Below are 23,148 nucleotides of genomic sequence, written 5' to 3' on the forward strand. Positions count from 1 at the left end.
TACAACTTTACGGAAAAACGGCTGGCTCAAACACTGTCAAATTGTATCCACAGGTGGGTAATGAACCTTGGACGACCGCATTAACTTTTAGGTCCAATTAGGTCAAAGGTCAAGATCAGGTCACGAAAAGGTCAAAATCGTTTTTCGCTCATAACTTCGTCAAAAATGGTTTAATTGACTTCAAACTAAGACTAAAATATTCCTTGTTCTATTCCTTATAATCAACATTCAGGTTAAGGATGTATCAAATTTTAATTTGATCCCCAAAATAACTTTATGCCTTAAATGGGCGGGATTTGTTGTGCCTGGCACCACTTGTTCGTTTTGAAAATGTTCAAAAATTAAAGTACAGCTTTTAACGGCTTAAGACTTCACTCTATAGTAGCTTTTCAGCACATCATTTTGGACAAATTTGATGGGGCCATTTTTCCCATGCCATCCCTACATATGGAATATGACTGGGCTCCATGATAACGGTTTTAAAGACTGTAGAAAAAAAACAACTTTTTTTTCGGAAGTTTGCCGCTGTTGATGCAGCATCTTTTACACGTTACATGAGTTCTTAGTGTCTGTTATTTTGGTCCTTTGTGACATCCCCAAAAACAGTACGTTTCCTGTTTGGAATTCTTTTCAATTTCTTTTTTTCGGTGTCAGACAGACATATTGGTGAAAAAAGAAAAAATACCTCACTCCTCTATGCACATGCGCAAACGGGATGAGATTACATACAGCTTGTCAATTTCAGAGCCAAAGTACTGGTAAACTGCAGGTTCGTGCTCCGATTAATGATCCAAATATAAATTTAAAATGAGGCAAAGCTCACCGGCTTCTTCGATGCTGGTGCATCGGTGGTATGTGGCATTGCGGATTGTGGGCGTTCGTACGTGCAACCGCCGTGTGCGTTCCAGGCGTGCATTGAACAGGGAAAGTAGGGGGTCTTTGCAATCACGCTTATTGCCTTGTGAGGCAATTTTTGCATCCACAAACGATGCAAACATCTGAGTCTCAAGAAATCGCGACAGAAAAGGCAGGTGCGGCTCTGGCTGATCAGACAAGAAGGAGGCCTGTGGGAAGGTTAGAGATGCCATTGACATGGAACACAGCAAAGCATTGACATAGAAAGATTATTAACAAACCAAGTTCACCGAATAATCTCCTGTTAAAGATCACTCAAATTCAGACAGGGTATCACACTTCAGAAACAAAAAAGGAAAACCTGAAACACCTCATCGTTACATTGCATGATCACACACACACACACACACACACACACACACACACACACACACACACACACACACACACACACACACACACACACACACACACACACACACCAGTATCACCATTAACTGTGTTATTTAGGCCAGCATACTTTGTCGAAGTTGTGCGTCTGCTCTCGTGCTCCTCCCAGACGTGCAGCTGGTTGAGCAATAACAAAGGCCTCGTAATCGGTGAACATCTGCATGAAGCGGTTGGCAAACGCCTCTCGCACGCGTGCATTTATCCGCAAGTCCCGCAGTTCCCCCGATTCAAAAAGAATTCCTTCCTCCTGTTCTTTGTTCGATAATGGCCCGATATGACAGCTGGACGGTGGAAGGTCCCGGAGGCTGATCCCAGCCTGACGCGCAAGACTCTGCAGCCGAGTCAATGTTGCACCATTTCCACGGTTCCGCTCTGACACCGGGTGTCCCACTGGATTGAGACCGTTTCCATTTGCTTCATCTTCATGCCACGCCAAACTCGAGTTCCAAAAAGTTGTTCTACCTCTATCACCCATCGTCGACGTCGTGATCTGTGGCTCAACAGGAATGTCAAACTCACGAAGAATATCAGCGATTTCTGCTGCGAGCTCAGATTTATTCGGAAACAGCGGAAGGTCTTCAGGGACATCCAATGATTGCTCGTCCATGTCGACAAAGCACAGATTGGCCTGCAGGAGAATCAAGTGCCTTGATAAATTTTCACAGATGAAAACAAAAAGATCCAATTGAGAAAAACTGCATTTTGCTGCAAGGAAAGTTGATAAAGACAATTTATATTACATTCCACCCATAAGCTATTCCAAAATCTTTTGGCTCGTTTCAAATTGTTCTCTTGTTAAATATGCCACAAGTCATACGAATGGGGTGGACAACCGAGCAGAATGCAACCACAAGCATCATGAAGTTAAGTTTCGAGGTTTACCAATGGTGCCACATCTGCCTGCATAGATTGCTCAATTATGTCAAGTTTGTGGCTAGAAATATCACCGTGGATATGAAGAGATTTGGTTCCTGCTCTCTATGCCTGTCATGAGTGCTCAATGAAGCCTCCATTTCTGGAAATGGAACCTCAAAGAAATAATGGAACAAAACTGGAGATTAAAACTCGTCTCCTCTTGGCTATGCGATGAACACCGACCTCGTTTGGAATGTCGAGGCACGAGCGCTTTCCAGGCCCGTCGGCGTGCAGGCCCATGAGATACGGCACAGGAGCATCAAGGAAATAGAGCAGAGAAGCTGGTAGGATGGGAACATAGACATGCTGCCAAGAAAATGGAAACAGAAGAGCAGTAATGCACTCTGCTGTCATCATGAGGCGCTGGTAATCTGAAAGCAAACACAACACAGCACGTCTACTGCAACATTGTCTTCAATAACATCCTGCTTTTACAAAACTTATCCCAGGTTTGATATTCACTTGTAAGCCCCCCCCCACACCCCCCCCACACAAGACATTCAAAATTATGACAATACATCCACTTTTCAGAAATGCCAATAAGGCCTGAACAGAATAAATAAATTAAATAAATAAACAAACAAAACAATCATTATATCCATTGAAAAATTTGAAGGAAGCAATTTTTTCTTGGGGGGGGGGGGTTGGGGTGGGCGAAGGTGGTTCATGGGTTAGAAACATGTAACATCAACCACACACCACCGCTTGATGAGACCCCCACAGAAAGCACTCCGCACACATGCACACAATCACCCATCCATACTCAAGCTTCCTAAAGGTCCTGCCAACATCCCTCTACCCCTCTATCTCCATAACTTCCAGGTACCTATCTCATTCGAATTTAAATTTATCAACTGCTTCTGCTGCCATTACCTTTCCAGGGAGACCATTTCATGCATCAACTACTCTCTGAGTAAAAGTCCCCTGCCTTACAACTGTCTTAAGTCTCCTTTACTCTCAGGCTATGGCCCCTGGTTCTATCACTGTCTACTCTGCTGAATAATTCATCTGCATTTATTAAGTCTATACCTTTCATTATTTTAAACATCTCTATCATATCTCCTCGTAACGGCCTTCTTTCTCGTGGATAAAGCCCTGTCTCCTTCAGCCGCTCCTCATAGCAAAGTCTAACTAGGCCCGGAATCAATCGAGTAGCCCTGTGCTGAACCTTCTCTATGGCATCTATGTCCTTCCAGAACTGTGGTGACCAAAACTGCACACAATATTCTATATGTGGCCCTCACTAAATTCCTGTGCAATGTTAACACCACCTCTTGATTTATAAATGATCCCCCTCCAAATACAGCCAAAAACCCATATCTATCACCACTCCCAGATCCTTCTCCTGTGTGACACGCTCCAAAATTACCCCTTGCATCCTGTAATGCCCGTTTCTTAACTTGCCTGTTTACTCCTATAGTGATATAAATCTAACTCCAGTCTTGTTATTTTAAACCTAATGTATGCCTTCTGCTTCTCCTTAATAGCATTCCTTATCTCACTACTCAACCACCCTGACCTCTTTCTGCTTCTAGTTTTACACCTTATTGTAATGTACTTACTCTGCACTCCACACATTTGCTCCTTAAGCCTGGCATTGGCTTAGTGGTTAGGGTGGCTGGCTTGGGATCTTAAAGTCCTGAGTTTGAGACCAGTCGGCAACCGATTTGACACCAGGTGGGGTTGACTCAGCCTGTCGTCCTTCCAAAGTCAGCAAAATGAGTACCAGTGTACTGGTAATAGGGGCACTGCATCAGCAGCATAGCCTAATCAATGAAGCAATCAGCAGCCACAAGGCTGCGTGTGTGTGTGTGTGTGTGTGTGTGTGTGTGTGTTCCTTGAAGGTTTCCCACTTTTCTGATGCTGATTGTCCTGATTGTGAGCTTCTCCCAACTCTCTCCTCATACCCTCAAGGTTTGCCTTCCTGAAATCTAATAGCCTTTCCTCTACTATGCTGAACTCAAATATCAAGTCCATTGCCATAATGTGTTTTTTGTGAGTTTTCTAAACAGTACTCACTGCAACAAGCCGTCTGAAAGGAGGGCACAGAGGTAGCACACTTACCTTCGACTTATCTAGTCTGGGTTCTTTCATAAAGTGAACCATCCCTCGGACAGACGAGCCAAACGTCCAGTCTCCCAACATCGATTGATGGACGTTAAAGATCCCAGGTTTTCCGTCATGAAGATTAGATGAGTCATCTCCAGCACCCTAAACAAATTACAAATGCCTGTCCAAATCACCTTCAGTTAGTTGTACATCAGGCCTGACCAGCCGGTTCGTGAAAGACTTGGGACAAATACTTTCCCCAGCCGACCACACAAGAAGGTGGGAATAATTGGGGCTGTTTAGGACATAGATGCCCTACACTGAGCTATAATCATAGCTTGTGATGTTAAATGCTTATAATGAATCAAAATTCAATTGTTGGAACACGTGAATGAAAGAACCGATTCATATTGAACAAATAATGTTGTAAATGCACAGTATTACTATACCTGTTCCGCAGTTACTGGTGTAAATAATAAATTCACACTTAATGGCAAACAAATAAATAAATACGGTTCAGATTTTTAAACTCACAGAATGTGTTGGGAATATCTCCCAGAAATGCGATTCAGCTCCATCAAGTAATCCGATTGGTTGTGAGCGAGGTTTTCGCACGCGTACACGGGTACACGCATACAATCAAATTTGATTCCAGCAAAAAAAACAAAAAAAACACCAGTCATATACAGTATCTGCTAATAATTTAATATAATTATTAGCAAACACTGTATATGCCTGGTGTTGGCTTAATGGCAAGGGTGGTGGGCTTGGGATCCTCGGGTCCAGAGTTCAAATCCTGCTCAGCCATTGAATTAATACCAGGTGGGGTTGACTCAGCCTGTCATCCTTCTGAGGTCGGCAAAATGAGTACCAGCTTGCTGGGATGATTTAGCCATTCGAGTATCTTGTGTCGGAGTGGTGACCCATCCAGGATTGTGCCCAGCCCAGGAGACTGCTTCGGCAGCACCGACGCTTTGTACAGAGTCTGATCCTGATGGATGGATATACTGTGTGGTATATAAATATTTGTGACGATGCATTTTAAAGAAGAATGATATCTTGTAATTATTCTTCAACAGCCACAATTATTCTCACCTTGTTGTGGGGTCGGCCAGGGGTACAGTTCTGGCCCAGGTCTTTCATGAACTGGCTGGCAAAAATTTTGAATTTGTGCTGGCAATAACTCGTGTACTCTTTGCAAAAGACACTGTGGGATATTTAACGCCCACCAACATCACCAGTGCCAGGTCCTCTGGCTTGACGTCCTTCAGATGGATGACAAATACTGATACACTGCCCCAGATGTGAAACACCAGAGTGAGGCTTTATAGCTGGGCGAAGATTCAAACTCAGATTGGACAGCTCAAAGGCGAGTGCACTTACCTCGTCCATATACGTTCTGCTGCCATTCATAGCTTAACAAGAATCTACTGCATTAATTTTTTTCAATGAACACCCATCCAGAAGGATGACTTGACGCACCACTTGAGTACAGCAATATCTGGATCTCCAACAGACAGCAGGTAAACAGCTGCAGCAAGTTTTCCAGGCCCAGTTGTTCGACGAGCTCACGAAGAGGGTAATCAAGGAGGGGGAGTTCACGAAGTCCAGGTCGCAAGCAGAGGATGGGAGGTGGCAGGACGGCCAATAAGCAGAGCGAACGTCCTGGTGGAGGTAGAGGTACTTCATAAAGGAGATTGTAGACATAGCTTTCCAATGGTAGCGGGGGAGGTTGAGGTGACGTCACAGCACCATATAACTGCATCAAAACTTTTCGGAAAGCCTACAGTGGGGATGGGGGGGGGGGGACCATTTTGTCATCCCAGTGCCATCAAATCTTAATTCACATGGCAGCAATTGTACATGTTAACAACAACAAAAAAGCGCATATCGAGCCTTGTAACATAATGCAGAAACACAAGCATAATCGAATAAGACATTTCTATCACCAGTTTGCCAGAGCTCTCCCACCTGTGTGAAAGGTAGCGGTGCAATGAGACAGATGCACTTGGACACGTACAGCGTATCGGAAGACAAGTCGTACGAATTCAATCGAGGCAATTCACAACCGCCATCTTCCAAAGGCAACCCCGTGGTGAAGGAGAGCCCCCTGGTTGCCGGAAAAATTGTATCCTCTGGAGAGCTGGAGTTTCCAACCGCGAGAGTAGACTGGCAGGTTATGTCAGGGGCGGCACATTCCACGTTGTGCATAGCGTAGAGAGTCTGCATGGCTCGGCACACCGCCTGAGACGTGACCTCCTCGTAGAAGGTGAGGGCAAAGCCGTAGGTGCGTGAACCGTCCTCACGGGTGATAAGGTAGGAATGGAAAATTGGCGAACGCTCATCAACTTGTGTTCGAAACGTAAGGCCTTTGGGCATGCAAAGCTGAACGCGAGGGCACAAGACAGGGTTATGGGAAGGCAGAAATCAGATTAATGCTTTCAATTGCATGCTGCAAACTATCGGGTTGGTTTCTGGAGAGTTGGGGTCAGACAAGATTAGTTTAAATAATTATTTGTAAATCTTTTGATCATTGCAATGTAATAAATATACACTGAGGTGCAAGTAAAATTTAGCAAAGGCAAACATTTCTAACAATTTGCCCTGCCTCCCTGCCTCCCTGGGTAGTTGCCCTGCCTCCCCACCACCCTCACACTTTCGTCACCCCTGCACCAAATGAGATGCCAATCCACAGTGTTTGTCTGTGCTCTATCCCTCAAATTCTGAGCATCAAGTGAGAAAGCAACACGTACAATTTCCAAACTCTCTGCTACGACTCAGCCAGGATGGGAATTGAACTCCAGATCTCCCAATCTCAGAGCGGATGCTCTTGCAATTATGTCACAAAGTCTGGTTTTCTGATGTCCATCTCACATGACACCAACGTCCGTGTATTCGTCTTCTCCAGATTCTCATAATAAAGCTCGGGTGAAAATTTGATGACAAAAGTTCAAATGTTAAAAGAGTTACGGTCTGGACAGAGACACACACACAGACAGACAGACAGACAGACAGAAGTGATTGCAAAACCCCATCTCCTGCTGCACGGAGGACGGCTAATAAACAGATAGAAATTGTGATTTTTCAACTCTGTGCTGGATGGACTGAGAATAACACCATGGAGACTCTTTCCGAACTGAATAATAAACGAGTCTTTGTGATGTTTAGCATCCCGTAATTATCACAATAAACGACGTTCTGTTCATCGAATCTGGTGCTCCTTCCAAGTTGAGCTTGAATATTTCACCTTACAAAGTTAGCTCTTATTTCATTGCAATTATTTATACACAACTGAATATTTTCGCAACACTTCACGACAAGTCGCAGAGACTTTGGTGCAATGCTACATTTGTACCACTGAAGGTCCCAAGTGCAAGGTTTGCTTTTTCCAACAACTCAAGAACAGCCCCCAGCCCCTCCTTGAGACAACGCTCCTTGAGAAGTGTCGTCCCGCATGACAAATGTGGAAATGCAGGGAAGGAAGAACGGAGGAAGTGCAGGGAAGGAAGAATGTGAGAATAACTTGGTGCCGGTCTGGAGAATCAATTGTTTATGGTGAGCGATGGGTGGTTGACCTGGTAAATAATAAAATAATGAGTGGATTTGAGTGGTGAGGAAGACAGATGCACCGATGGACATGAATAAACCTGCGGAGTTGAAAGAAAGAGCGACGGGATGAAAGAGGGGTTATTGAATTGAGGTTTGGTGAAGGGGGTTATTGGTGGATTGAGGAAGGCAGAGGGAGTTTGATGGAACAGAATGATGGCCGATTGAGAGAAAGATTGAAAGTAACAGAGGAACAGAGGGGGGGGTGGAAGACATCACACCGAGATAAACAAACCAACGTCAACGCATGTCCCCCAACCGAAACCCTTAGACAAGGGGCAAAGGTCTACCTACAACATAAACTAATGAAATAACTCTTTCTCAGAACTCCTACGTGTACATGTATGCTCTCCCCTGGGATACATTTCCAAAAGTCACATTATTGTCATGTCACATGATCTGTTAACACGGTCCATCTGAGAAGGGGGTATAATACCCCCGAGAAGGGCCGATACGGTGATTAAGATACTGCGTTCAATACAGACACTATTCCCCAAGGCTCGCTCCAATTTGCGGCCGATTGTGGTGGCGCAGCATGTTGGAGGCAAAAAGGGGGAAAACGTCTCTCATCGTTAAAATGGGGTTTGTTAAAACGTCAAGAATACAGGAGACAGGGGTGAGAGGATGCTAAAAATATTACGCAACAAACCAAGTGGTTGATAGACAGATACAAGGATGATGAGGCATGCAGACTTGTGTACAGAGGAGATAAATGACCAAATCCAAACCCAACTATGGCACCAAAAATAAATACCAGAACTTGCACAACAATGGGAAACAAGCGAGGCTTAAAGCAAGGCACAAGCTGGTTGTGAATTCAGTGTAGCCTGTGCAGGCTGGTGCGGTACAGGGCGGGAGGAAGATGTTGAGGAGAGGGATGCTGCCTCCTCTCCAAAGGTCCGATTCCCACTTCTACTCCAAATTCCAAACACTGCACTGGGTCTCCAGTGCTAGGCATGGTCATGGCCTTCATAAACAATGGAAATATCTTCATGCATGGCGGGTTCCCATCATTGGCTGCCTACTGTTGCGAGTGCGTCATCTTCCGGGCCGTCCCGCCCCACGGGCCGGCCCCGTAAAAAGTCCTACACCTCCTTCCCAAGGCTCTGCAGCCAACCTCACCATCATGTCCTGTGGTGCGCTGGCCAAACAGTCTGTGCCGTTTCCTCCAAAAGTGTAAATGCGCTTTCCCGTTAGTGTGCCAAAATCCTCACCCGACCTCACTCAAAACCAGGTTTTTCCACAACAAACCTACTCTACAATGTCTTTTAAAAGTTAACACTCACCGCCTTCTCGGTGCACGTTTTACAATACGACTTACTCTGGCATTTCCCCTGTTACAGTGAGTAACCTCACCTATGCAGACAGAAGACCACGAAAGCACGAGGTACCTTTCCTGCCAAAAACATGTCCTCATTACAATTCACACCATATGTACCCTCTGGTCCTCACCATGCCAACTGCATCTCGATCAAAGGGGTTCCAGTCCACTGCATCAGGGTAGTGCTCCAACACTTTTGCCTTGAAGGCTCGATGCAAAGGAGTCTGTTCAAAATTTTCCCCTGCACCACCACACAACCGCTCATCAATACATAGCAAGCAACAACACTTGTTGGCACACTTCCATACATATTTTAGTGTGTAAAATATATATATATATATATATATATATATATATATATATATATATATATATATATAGATATATATATATATATATATATATATATATATATATATATATATATACACACCATTACCACTCTCCCATTGACGAGTATGCTGGACGTGTTTGTAACCAACACAAGGTAACACTTCTGCCTGATACTGTAGCTGCAGAACCAGCATCAAACTTCATGTATATAGTATAAAGCAATTCTCTGTACATCTGACACTTATAGAATTGAAAATGGCTGGGCCAATCTCCTCCAAATGTTGCAGACGTGCTAGGGGCACCCAGGGTCAGGTCACGGGCACAAAATAATTCCCCCCCTCAACTCCCACCCCCGCTGACTACTTGCGATTTCTACCTGTATACGGAGAATATTGCAAGTGGTTTAACCACTGACCCCCTGCCGCAGGGACCAGATATCGACACCTTTTTTCACTCCTGCAGGGAACGGATGTTGCTATTACTAAAAGGAGATGGGTCTGTCCATCACACGAAGGAGAAGCGTTTCCTGCCGTTGTAAAATAACAAAAATGGTACCGTCGAAAAGCTAATAATCGGTTTCCTTGGAACAAATATTAGTTTCCTTTTAATCATACAGATGCCTGGTTTAAAAGCCAGTCTTTCTGGGATTGAGGAAGAAAAAGCAGGAATGGGAGCTTGATGTGGTGATTCCAACGGAAACATTTATTGTTCCATTACGGCAGGAACCTTTTTAGAAGGACACAAAAGGAGCAAACAAAATTATATACAACAATACTTCTCGAAGTTATCGAAGAGAAAAAAAATCATCGGGGTAATACCCCTGGGCGCTCATCCTGGTAGCGACTGGATAAGATAACCAGAGAACCGTTGGTAGGCATGGATGACCCACAAAATTTGTTACGGAGAAGAAAGGAAATACCGATGGATTAAAAAAAATAAAATTTAAATGCCGTGAACAAACTTTGATGGATGCACGGTGGTGAACATTGTGGTGAAGTTTCATCGAAACTGTTTTTGTAGTTTCAGAGAAGGAGTTGGAAGTATTGGTGGATGGACGGACGGACGACGCGGCATCCCATAAGCTCCCCAGAGCTACATTCCAGGTGAGCTAAAATAGATAAAAGTACACAGAAGTACACAAACAACAACAATCAACCACAACCATGACTACAGCAGCAAAAAGAATAATCACGCGTTATAAAAGACCCTTTTTCACGGTTCACTTCATGTTATGATGTATGCAGGTGCGGATCCATTATTTTAGGTTGGGGGTGGGGGGGGGGGAGAGATGAAGGGGCACAAAAATTTACATTGCACTGAAAAATATTTCACCAAGCAGAGCGAGGGGGACATTTTTTGTGGGCGTTTCTCTTTGTCATAAATTCTAAAGACCATTCTAACGAGACAAAAATGCTCGAATACACTTGAGAAGAAGTACAGTACTCGAATTAACAATAAATAAATAAATAAATAAATAATACTTTGCTCAAAACTCAACATTTACTTTAATTATCGTCTCATCATTAAAAAAAAATCCAACTGAATGAAAAGCAGATATTGCATATAATGAAACAAATGACGTCATGATGAAAACAAATCAATGTCTCTGACGTATTAAACAAGGTTTCACGTGAAAGTGACTTTTGATCAGAATGACGGTTTTTCCATCAGCTGAACATTTGCCTTCATCTCGATTATGTGAATCACCCAAACCAAAGCTTTCTTCTCCAACACATTTGATGCCTATTGTAGAAATCCCCATAGTCAAAAAGGCATGTTCTTGAGTCTTGAAAACAGACTGAGTGCCAAATTCAAACAGAACTTTGGCCGGTGGACCTGTCGTACCGGCGGTGTTGTCCTCCCACTAGGACGTGGCATGGAGCTACACGATCGCTTCTTCAGACGTCTACTGTGAGATTTCATACCATGCAGAGACACATTGAGGTGTACCAACAGCAACAAAAATCAGCCCCTTTGACTCATTTCTATATTTGCCGCTGGGACCCTTTTCTAGCAAGGTGGGTGAGAAGGGAGGGGTTGAGCGTTGAGACATCAGATAAAAATCAACAACTAATTGTTGCGAGATTGTAAACAGCAGAGATTATAACTGATGTTCTTGGTCAATTAAAAGGCAACAGCTGTTGCTTTCGTTTGATAAATGCAACTATAGGGACATTTGAAAGAGTTATTCCACGTACCGAGTGCCGGGCATTGAAAATGCATTCAAAATCCCAAAATGGATCGTTTTCTCCAAAATCTCTGTCCATATTCCATGCTTATTTACCGTCCACAAGGGCAATGAGGTTTGAGACGTGACAACGAGTCTCTCGAGCCTACAACATATTTTGTCTTTGGGTTGGCCTGTTTAGCATTCCCACCAAAGCACTGAGCTCACGAGTCCAGACTGAGAGAATACAAGAGATGAACAGGTCGACAAAAACCCATGCACACATCACAAACAAGCAGTTCAGTTATGAGAAAAATAAATATATAAAAACCTAAAATTGTGGGGCTGGAGGGAGGGGGTGCGGGTCAGAGGAAGAATAATACATCGGAGAAGCACGTACGGAAGAAAGCACGAGGAGATGGACGGTGCACTTGAAAGGCTGGAGGAAACAGACAGGCTGTTCCACAGACAAGATAATGGATGGATGAACATTGAGCTAGGGGGGGTGGGGAATGAAGTGTGTACGTTTCTGGAAGAATGAGTTTGACCCATGTGGGAGCTGTGGGTGGACAGAGGGAATAGGCTTGATGGAAAAAGGCGATAATTGCAATGCTTAGGATGTGCTTGTAATTTGTGTAAAAGTACAAGGGTCGGCATGAAAGTAATGACTCATTTTATTTCCCACTAAATATAATTCAAATTACAATGACAATTACAGGGAACATGCATACATATGTGGCAAATATCAAGTTTTTTTTCCACATAGTCTCTGCCAATGCACTATATATATATATATATATATATATATATATATATATATATATATATATATATATATATATATATATATATATATATATATATATATATATATATCTCTATCTCTATCTCTATCTCTATCTCTCTCTCTCTCTCTCTCTCATTGCAGAAGTTTTTCTGTAAGGTTCACTTGTTTGTGCATGGATGCATTTGAGGGTAGTGGAGTAGTGGCTGAAACCCGAATCCTATCTCGGTTCCTCCTGATGACTCCATCTTTGCTCTTTACTTCTTGGGTTCCTTCTTGGTCCTCCATTTCATTAATAAGCACATCGATCAGACTCTTGTTTTCCAGTGTCACTGCGGTTGCAGGCCAACCACTTTGAGGCTTGTATTCGAAATCGGTTTACCTAACATCTAACGGTGCGCACATCGACGGTGGAGTCGATGACCGACGTGTACACATCTGCTATATATGGATGAGGTGTTTTTCGTGTCTATTAATTACGTACGCTTATTAATTAATTACGTACGATTGGAATGTACCGTTTGACCCTTTAAGACCGCCAAGACTCCGAAATACCTCAAATTATTATGATTATTAGGGTTCCAAGACTTCCAAGACTGGGAAACATTTTGTTTTTGTTCAGACGAGAAAAAACACTCAAGGCCATGAAGACCAATGAAAATTTGGTTCAATGGATCAATGGGCCCCCGAGCTCTTCAGCAGACAGAAACGTGCACCACTGAGGCTCCTTCACGGCAGTGGAGGAGCACTGGGAAGGGTTTGAAACAGCAATGAGCTTACCTTGTGTTGCCTTTCTTGGTTGCTTCATTCAGCTTTCTTCGGCAAGAAGACCATTTGGAGGAGTCAGTTTATTTATATAATCCTAGCCACCTGGGTTTAATTGATTAGGTGAGAGCTCATCGGTTATTGCCTCCATTCACAGGTGAGAGATGTGAGTGGATCTGTTTTTCATATATATATATTTTTTCACATTTTTCATATACATTAGCTCCATTACATTAAGATAGTGCAATGAAGAGTGATATTCAATGTGTGGAGAAACAATTTATTACATCAGCCGGTTCACTTGTGCAGTTGTTCAAAATATTCACCGTTGGCATCCAACACTGTCAACGACGAATTGCAAGAGTGACAAATTAGAGCACATGTTTTTTTGTTTTTTTTAAAGAGTCCAGGCTCGTGGCAGAGCTACGACACTGAACAATTCGGGACGCAACAGAACAAAAGGAACAGAAGAGAGAGAGGGGATGAGACACCCACAGCAGAGGGGGACTTGACCAAATAATATAAGGGTGTGGGGAGGAATGAGGGGTAAGGTAGGACACATGGGGGAGACAAGATGGATACAGAAGCAAGCTCAGAAAGGAAAAATTGTAAATTTTGGAGGAGGTGGGCTTGAGGGTGTGGGAGGGGGAGATTTTGCTGGGATAGTAGCATAGCATCCCTCAATCTCATGCCTCAGGTCTTCAAGGGTTGTCGATTTTCCAGCGTATACTGTATCCTTCAGGGTAGCGCTCAAAATCATCTGTCTGTCTGTCTGTCTGTCTGTCTGTCTGTCTCTCTCTCTCTCTCCACTGTTTAATTAATTTCTCTGAAACATTAAAGTCTGTATACATTTTATTGAGACAACCTGTATACAAATATACATGTCAAAATCTGAAATGCCACACGTTTTCATCCTTTAACTACACCTCCTGCACCCCTCCTCCCACCCCAACCCCTCTCTCCACCACAGCATAACCAATCATAAAGTCACCCCTCTAATGTCAATCTCCAAGTGCTTAATTGCTTACTCAGGTAGGAAGGCCATAGACAGCAGAAAAGCTGAACAGCCAGCTTGCAAAGGGCAACCATCGACCTTGTGAAAATTTTATTTTTAAACGTCGGCTTTAATACCCAAACTGAGGGCTGCCCTTCATAGCAGACATCAGCCGTCCACGTGTGACGTGAGCGACAGTACTTGAAATTGTTTTTAAGAGTAGGAGCTGGCAAGAATAAAACCACACTCTGCAGCTTGCAAGCAGTGTAACCTGGTGTAAAGGGATGTCCGAGAAAAATTTTAAAAAATTAAAAAAAAAAAACAAGACCACTTGCTACCAAGAGTTTGTGCAGGATTTTGCAATTTGTTCAGTGTGCCAACAATAACTTGCCAACTCTTCGTGAAGAACAGAGGGATCTCAATGCTAATTATCCACCAAATAATGCGAGCAGATGGAATTCCCAGCTTAACATCGATCCCAAGGATGGGCACACACATCGATGCCTCGCCCTACCTGTGAAACACCAGGATGACAATTTATAGCTGGGCCGATATTCAAGCCCAGGCTCGACAGCTTTGTGGTGAACGTGCGTACTTCTTAACCATCCTGCCAGTGCAAGATAGCTTTGCTCACTCATGTCCATAAACTAAAATTGTGATCTTGTACTATAATCAATGCAGCTTCGTTACGAGGTTGAGTGCAGTGAAAACTGGAACGGCACTCGGTCGAGCACATACCTCCGCCTGGCTGAACACTTTACGTTTTGTATCCCACCGATAGGCCGGATCTGGACCCGGACCTTAACCAAAATCGAATCGGCTTGTTCTCGTCACCTCACCAACTCATCCACCTAGTTGTGTCATAACCCGTCCACAACTTTTTGAGATATCTTGGACACAAACAGACAGACAGACAGAAAGGGGTGAAAACACAACCTCCTTCACCTTTGGTGGCAGAGATAAAATATATACACTACTGCAATCCTACGCATCACAAAATACCAACTTGGCCCGCACAATGGCCCAAACTCCACAGATGACTGGCACATACACGGCTGACAGCCATGTCACCTGTTAGGATGATTAACCACAAACTGAATATTGTAAAGAGATTCCTGGAAAGCCTTGGCTCCATCCTCAAATGGCTCCCTAAATGTTTGAAAGCTTCAAACAAAGTTGTTTCTGCTTTCTGATAAAGAAGATACAAACGTTATTAGTCTATCCGAAAGGATGGTGGTGAGGTAGTGCACTTACCTTTGGGCTGTTTAGTCTGGGTTTACACTGTACATAATACATAAAATACTTACCAGCACATAATATATCTGTGTGTGTGTGTGTGTCTGTGTGTGTGTGTGTGTGTGTGTGTGTGTGTGTGTGTGTGTGTGTGTGTGTGTGTGTGTGTGTGTGTGTGTGTGTGTGTGTGTGTGTGTGTGTGTGTGTATATATATATATATATATATGTGTGTATGTGTGTGTGTATGTGTGTGTATATGTATGTGTGTATGTGTATGTGTATGTATATGTATGTGTGTGTATGTATGTGTGTGTATGTATGTGTGTGTATGTATGTGTGTGTATGTATGTGTGTGTATGTATGTGTGTGTATGTATGTGTGTGTATGTATGTGTGTGTATGTATGTGTGTGTATGTATGTGTGTGTATGTATGTGTGTGTATGTATGTGTGTGTATGTATGTGTGTGTATGTATGTGTGTGTATGTATGTGTGTGTATGTATGTGTGTGTATGTATGTGTGTGTATGTATGTGTGTGTATGTATGTGTGTATATGTATATATGTGTGTGTATGTGTGTATGTGTGTATATGTGTGTGTATGTGTGTGTATGTGTATGTATGTGTGTGTATATGTGTGTATGTGTATGTATGTGTGTATATGTGTGTGTATGTGTGTGTATGTGTATGTATGTGCGTGTATATGTGTGTATGTGTATGTATGTGTGTATGTGTGTATATGTGTGTGTATGTGTGTGTATGTGTATGTATGTATGTATGTGTGTGTATGTATGTGTATGTGTGTGTGTATGTGTGTGTATGTGTATGTGTGTGTATGTATGTGTGTGTATGTGTGTGTGTTAGGGTGGTCCAAAAAAGTCGAAAAAAATAGAATGTTGCTCCACAAGCTTAAAATTATTCTAATATGATCCAATAACGCGCATAATTTTTTTTAGCTTGATCGGAGGTGATTTAGAGGTCGCTCCATATGATAACTTTTAGTTTCATGAGTTGGTTAAATTAGGGTATGGTCAGGTACGATTACGGGTATTTCTGGATGTGTGAGGTGGAAATGGAGTGCATTTTCGAACTCTATGGGGTCGATTTACTCTAAGAAATGACTGCACCGACATTGAATTCACTACTATTTCGAAAATGCAGTCCATTTCCACCTCGGAAGTTCCGAAGTGTACGGATTCACATCTCACCATACCCTAATTTAATATAATAATAATAATAACTAAATAAATAACGAACATATTTTTCGTGAATCATTGAATCTAAAACATTGCATGTTGGGCTGGCTAGAAATAAGTTCAGGCAGGAGTGGAGACAGCAATAGAGGCGGAGATGATAGTGGTATTTGGTAAATGAGTAGAAATATTCTAATAGTTTGTAATTCCATTGATTGAAAAATTGGGGTATGGTCAGATACGATTACGTGTACTTCTGTACTTTCTAGGTGAAAAAGGACTGCATTTTCGAACTCGGTGGGGTCGATTTACTCTAAGAAATGTTTTGATGGACAACAAATTAATGATAGATTAGAAAATATCGAAATGAGTAGGTTAGTTACTCAACTCCAGTAATGATAAATCTTGTTTTAGGTCATATTTTCGAAATGGTAGTGAATTCAATGTCGGTGCAGTCATTTCTTAGAGTAAATCGACCCCATAGAGTTCGAAAATCCACTCCATTTCCACCTCGGACATCCAGAAGTACCCGTAATCGTACCTGACCATACCCTAATTTAACCAACTCATGAAACCAAAAGTCGTCATATGGAGCGACCTCTAAATCACCTCCGATCAACTTAAAAAATTTTATGCGCGTTATTGAATCATAGTGGAATAATATAAGGCTTGTGGAGACAACATCTGAATTTTTTATTATTTTTTTTGCTGTTTTTGGACCACCCTACTGTGTGCGTGTGTATATGTATGTACATATATATGCATGTACGTACGTATTGTTATGTCTGCCTTTCTTCTTGGGACTACGACGCAGTAATTGGTCTTAATTTTAAATGTTCAAGCTGACGATACATTGTCAGATTGGTGCGTCACAGACACGGCAAAGTGGAAAGAGCACCGGCCTTCGGATGGCCATTAAGCCAGAGGTTCCATCTGCCAGCATTAGATCGGAAAGGGTGTTTCGCAAAGAATAGACAGGTTATCTCCGGCACCCTGAACAAATTACAAATTCCTGCCAAAATCATGTTAAGTCGAATGGCAGACCCGACCAACCGGTTCATGGAAGGTCATCCACAGGATGCTTAATTTGTTGTGTTCCAATGGCCAACCAATTTTAACAGGGGATGGGGCATCGATGCATTGCGTGAGCGCTCGTTTGTGTAGGCATGCTTGATAGTTGACCCTCTTCATGTGCTGGATAAACTCATCACGGCTGGGTGGCAGTGAGCAGTCGATTTTGTAGGCAGTCTTGAAGATATGAACTCGTATGTCATTCAAGGTTTCGCACTTCCTTTATCCATATAGATCACCGATGTTGGGAACAACCCAAATATATAGATGTCAGCAGTTACTCCCAAGGCTCAAGTACAAGCTACCTGCGATGTTTTCTTCCCTCATTAACCCAACTTACCCAACCCTCTTACTGTACTTGCAGGTTTCTCCTCTCCTCTCTCATTTCGTCCACCTGCTGCTACATCACCATTACTTTGTTACCTTTTTAATCGCCCCTCCCCCCTTTCTTTTCTCCCAGCTCTTCCATACAGAAATGAAATATCTGTTGAAATGGACAATCCAATTACAGTTTGCCCTCTATACAATGTGCTCCACTGAATGGACAATCAGTGTCCAACAGCTTCTCAAGAACCACCGATAAAATAATTATGGTCCTCGGATAAAACAGGAGCAGCAATGAAGCTATAAAAGAGCAAGATAACAAAAAAAATTAAAATGCAAAACTGCAAATCAAAAAGATGGTAACAGCTCATGTGGAACGAGCAAGCACACCATTTTTGTCCAAGGTAGGTGAGTGTGGAATGGCAAAGCTGCCCATTACACACCACAATGGTTCTAACCATCTCTACAACCACAGCTTGTCGCAAGATAATCCGAACTGTACAGCCGGAAAATCAAAATGAGGAAGTGGTCTTCCCCCAAACCTCAGGCTGCTTTTTCAATGGCGGCGACAGCGAAAAATGAACACCCTTGGCGAATCACGTAGCAAACCCAGTATTCTTTCCATTTCCACCACTATCCATCCTTACATGTCACCACCTACTGAAACATTCTCAAATGTACAAGTCTAAAATCTGGGGTGATTGAACTGTTACACAAAGTCAAGCAGCCTGAAACCACCAGAGAGGAAGAGAGAAAAGAAGAAAGAAAAACTAAACAAATCATTTAAAACACCAAGATGAACAATGGACCAATAATATTTAAACAAACCAATTTAAAAACCAATCAAAAATGACAAGAAGATAAAACACAAACTGCATCCAAACCCTGTGCTGCAACAAACGTAAGAAAGGATGACATCATTGTTTGGAACAGTGTGCAGCAGACATGACATCACTGCGGTACCCAGGCAGAAGCAGGCAGACAGTCGTTTGGCAGCAACAGATAAAGAAGATGGATAACCCCATTGCCTGAATATCAAATGAGGTGCAATTTAGTTCAGGCCTTACCTTTATGGTTATCAAGTGCAGGCTGAGACTGTAATAAATGGTATTGCCCCTTCCAAAGGAGTGTCTCTCTGTCTCTCTGTCTGTCTCTCTCTGTCTTTCTCTCTCACTGTCTCTCTCACTGTCTCTCTCACTGTCTCTCTCACTGTCTCTCTCACTGTCTCTCTCACTGTCTCTCTCACTGTCTCTCTCACTGTCTCTCTCTCTCTCTCTCTCTCTCTCTCTCTCTCTCTCTCTCTCTCTCTCTCTCTCTCTCTCTCTCTCTCTTTCTCTCTCTCTCTGTGTCTCTCTCTCTCTCTCTCTCTCTCTCTCTCAGAGACAGAATCTCACTTTGCTGACGTGTGAGGTTCTCATAGACGTAGCCTACATGCTCACTGATGTACTTTCTCGAGTTCCACCTTTCCTCGGTCCATGTCATCTAGTGGATGACAGCACTAACATCCGGGAGGAGGTGGGGGAGTTGGGGTATAGGAAATGAGTGTCATGACCAGATGGCCAGCCAACCATTTGATTTCAGGGGACAGATGTCAAAAACGATCCAAAGGGCAGGAAACATCAAGTATGCAAAGAGGTACAGAATACACAGAAACACACACATTAGCATCTCTCCCTGGTGAACCACCACAGGTACCAACTAGTGTTGAGACAACTTAAAACACAACACATCAACACCCAAAGCACCAGACATAGTTGAAAGGATTCAAACACTAAACACAGAAATAAACAACAAAATAACAGTGAAAACTAGAAGGACATTCTTTGACGTTGCCAGATATGCCTCCACCCACATTATTACATCATTATACATACTCGCAGCAAGTCCTATTTAAATCCCTGAACCCGATTCAAAATATTAAATAATTCTGGCTGCCAGGCCATGTGTCCAATCAGGTTGATATTTAAAACCTATATTCCCCATGACTACTACATCACAACTGTGAAGTTTCACGTCGATTGATGAAGCAGTTCAAAAAATTTTTTTTTTAATGATTTCCGTTGAATCCAACATGACTGCCAGACCATGTGACAATGGACCCAGAAAAGAGGAAAGAAGTATTACAAGAAGCAAACCAAGCTGCCAACTCGACACCACCATCATGCCATTCACTCCCACACAAACAACAGGCTACAGGCCCTGAATACATCCACAATTTACATTTTAAACACCTTGAACCACACAGCACATCAGCCCTCACAAATATAACCAATTTCTCCAACCACCACTCAAGAATTCCCCAAATTTGCAAAATCATTATCATCCTTAAACCAAACAAAGATACCAACCACCAAAGCAACCTCCAACAGACCTATCATATCAATTTGCACACCCTCCAAAGTTACAGAACACCAAATACTCACACTCACAAACCCTCTCTCTCACACACCCAACACAGATTCAGACAAAACCACTCCACCACCACTCTCCTCCCAAACCTCACACAGAAAAACACCTTTGAAGGCTCCAAAAGTAGAAAACAATCAAAACCCATAGAAAACCACCAAAACTCTTACAAACAAAATACTCAACACAAACATGCACAACACCACCAAACGCTAGCTGGCCAACTACCCATCATGCAGACAGTCATTTGTAATTTTTAACAGCACATCATCATGCACACAACACTTTCCGAATGGAGTCCCTCAAGGTTCAGTCCTCTACCCCCCCCCCCCACCCCCCAATCTTTAATCTTTTCATGCAAAACATTCCACAACCACCCGAGAACAAATAGCCTCATATGCAGACGATATAACCATTACCTCTACCCATAGCAACAAACACCGACACAGCACAACTTTAACCCTTCCTCAGCACCCTACAAACCTGGCTCACCATCAAGACTTAAAATAGCCCCGTCAAAATCAACACTCACTCTTTTAACAAATTACTCCAAGAAACATAGCGCTGCACCACACACCACACTGAACAACATCCCAAAAACACACACACACAAAATCAAAGACCACTTGGACATGAGAGGTGCACAGTTCCTTGCAACAGCAAGTGCCGACCCAAATCACCCTTGCCACTACATGTACAACCACCCACAGACACCTAGACACATTGAAGCAACACCACAAAGACACTAGTCACATCCTCCAAAACATTCCCCCAATGAACAACGGAAAATACAAAAAACACATCCACACCCACATCATCATCACCATAAATGCAATCAGTAACCTAGGCCCAAACAGTATCCTCCTGGACAGTAAACCCTCCTCCATCCATGACACAGACTACTATTCAGGTCTGATTGTGTTCACCTTACACGCCTCCGCTGTGGACACCACCCACAACTCTTACAAGGCAAACACAGACTCGATGACACCACCGATGACACTTGCAAGCTCTGCCAGGCCGCCACACACACACACACACACACACACACACACACACACACACACACACACACACACACACACACACACACACACACACACACACACACACACACACACACACACACACACACACTACGGAAGACTGCGCGATCCTGGCTCCACTTAGACAAGAGCACATCATTGATGTGAGAGATTTCTGGGTCGCTCCTGGGAAATCGATTGGCTACCTCCGCGCCACGGGCCTGTTCAAGCAGAACTGACCGGGGCACCACAAAAAGAAGTGTTGATGGTTTTATGTGGCTGCTGTTGTTGATCATTGATTTGCATTGATTGAAAACCAATTCACTTTACACGACGAAACCACAAAATCCATGTTTTTCTGTGTCAATCCATTCTGCACTTCTGCAGAAGTAAAGCAGGAGTAACCACATTGTATTAGGCCAAGCGAGAGCAGCAATCCATCCTGACATGTCATCAAGGCCTCCAAGTGACAAAGCAGACCAAGTAGAACCGATTGTGGCAGTAGCAGTGCCAAGGTGATCTATAAGGACCAAAAGCAACCAATCAGAGCTGTTTAACTCATATATAAATTATAAAAGGAGATCCTCAGTTCAAAATTAATTAATGATGAAGGGGCCTCTCTTCACTCCTGAAGAAGTGTTGCCATCGGATTTGTAAAAACACAACAATGTAAAAACAAGCAGTCATAGACTGGTACTTACGAAATCATCAACTTGATCTTTGACCTTGTCTAATAAAAGCTGTCTCTTGAGAAGGTAGCGACGCAAACCAGAAGTTTCTACGATGATTCTGTACCAAACCATCAAAAATCGTAACGTCGACCGAAGCAAAAATCTCCATTTCTCCACGCAATTATTTAATCAACGTCACAAAACCGTAATATTCGGCCATCCACCAATCTTTACATAATCCGACGGCTTAGCGAGTCAGGTATGCAACGATAACCTTTATTGGGATAAAAAAATGACTTTTAAACACCATCTTTATCGAAAACACCATCAGCACGCACACGCAAAACCTTTACGTGACTCAACGACGCGTCTGCTCGAGCACGCTGCACCACGTGACAACCCGTGACGCGGCGAGTGAAATAATTTTTATACAATCTTAAAACGTCTCCAAAACATCCGATTTTTACCAGAATTTCGACAACTGAGTGTTAAGCGTCCTAAGCGATTGCAAAAACCGAAGACAAAATTAAAATCGAAGTTTAAAAACAACTCGTAACGTCGACCGAAGCAAAAATACTCCATTTCTCCACATGAATTTATGGAATTATGTTTGACCTCACTGTGACCTTGACCTTTGACCAAAATCTAATCAGCGCTAGCCATCACCCTCCTGAATCACGTGGTGTAATTTGACATTGGTAGCTTCTTCCGTTCTCGAGTTATCGTGCCTACAAACAAACACACAAACAGAGGACGGAAGTTATCAACATACTTACGAAATCTTTAGATTTCATAAGTAACAAGAACCTAAAATAAATAAGAACAGCACAAACTTGAGGGTGTCACAAAATGGATCGGTGGAGGCGTTTCTGACACAATTTCGCTTTCATGGAGTCTTGTGATACATTTGTGCGAACATGTTCCATCATAGCCCCTCGTCATAAAAACAAAAAGCAAAGTAGAACGACTCGGTAGAGAGCATACCTCC

General features: G+C 42.9%; 2 protein-coding genes across 4 annotated transcripts in view; one reads left to right on the plus strand and one right to left on the minus strand.

Moving 5' to 3' along the window:
- Positions 1 to 23,148, minus strand: part of LOC147025842 (DENN domain-containing protein 5A-like) — a 93,800-nt gene that overhangs the window by 67,065 nt on the left and 3,587 nt on the right. For 2 of the 3 annotated variants that reach the window (XR_015058025.1, XM_085880717.1), the window contains exons 2-7: positions 9,328 to 9,437; positions 6,241 to 6,654; positions 5,752 to 6,052; positions 2,404 to 2,591; positions 1,376 to 1,933; positions 824 to 1,064 (exon numbers count right to left, since the gene is read on the minus strand). Coding sequence is in view for 2 of the 3 variants with exons in the window: in XM_085880717.1 (XP_085736843.1) it covers positions 824 to 1,064; positions 1,376 to 1,933; positions 2,404 to 2,591; positions 5,752 to 6,052; positions 6,241 to 6,654; positions 9,328 to 9,437 (1,812 nt within the window). In the remaining variant the exon portion in view is untranslated. The remainder of the gene's footprint in view (positions 1 to 823; positions 1,065 to 1,375; positions 1,934 to 2,403; positions 2,592 to 5,751; positions 6,053 to 6,240; positions 6,655 to 9,327; positions 9,438 to 23,148) is intronic. The other variant, XM_085880718.1, reaches the window with a different exon arrangement.
- LOC147025843 (importin-7-like) overlaps positions 1 to 23,148 on the plus strand; it is a 183,479-nt gene that overhangs the window by 65,828 nt on the left and 94,503 nt on the right. Inside the window, exon 2 of the mRNA XM_085880721.1 lies at positions 10,550 to 10,632. The gene's annotated coding sequence lies outside the window, so the exon portion shown is untranslated. The remainder of the gene's footprint in view (positions 1 to 10,549; positions 10,633 to 23,148) is intronic.

Source organism: Eptatretus burgeri, chromosome 5 (genome assembly GCF_056783735.1).
Source record: "Eptatretus burgeri isolate ZD-2024b chromosome 5, Ebu_testis_v1, whole genome shotgun sequence".
Lineage (NCBI taxonomy): Eukaryota > Metazoa > Chordata > Myxini > Myxiniformes > Myxinidae > Eptatretus > Eptatretus burgeri.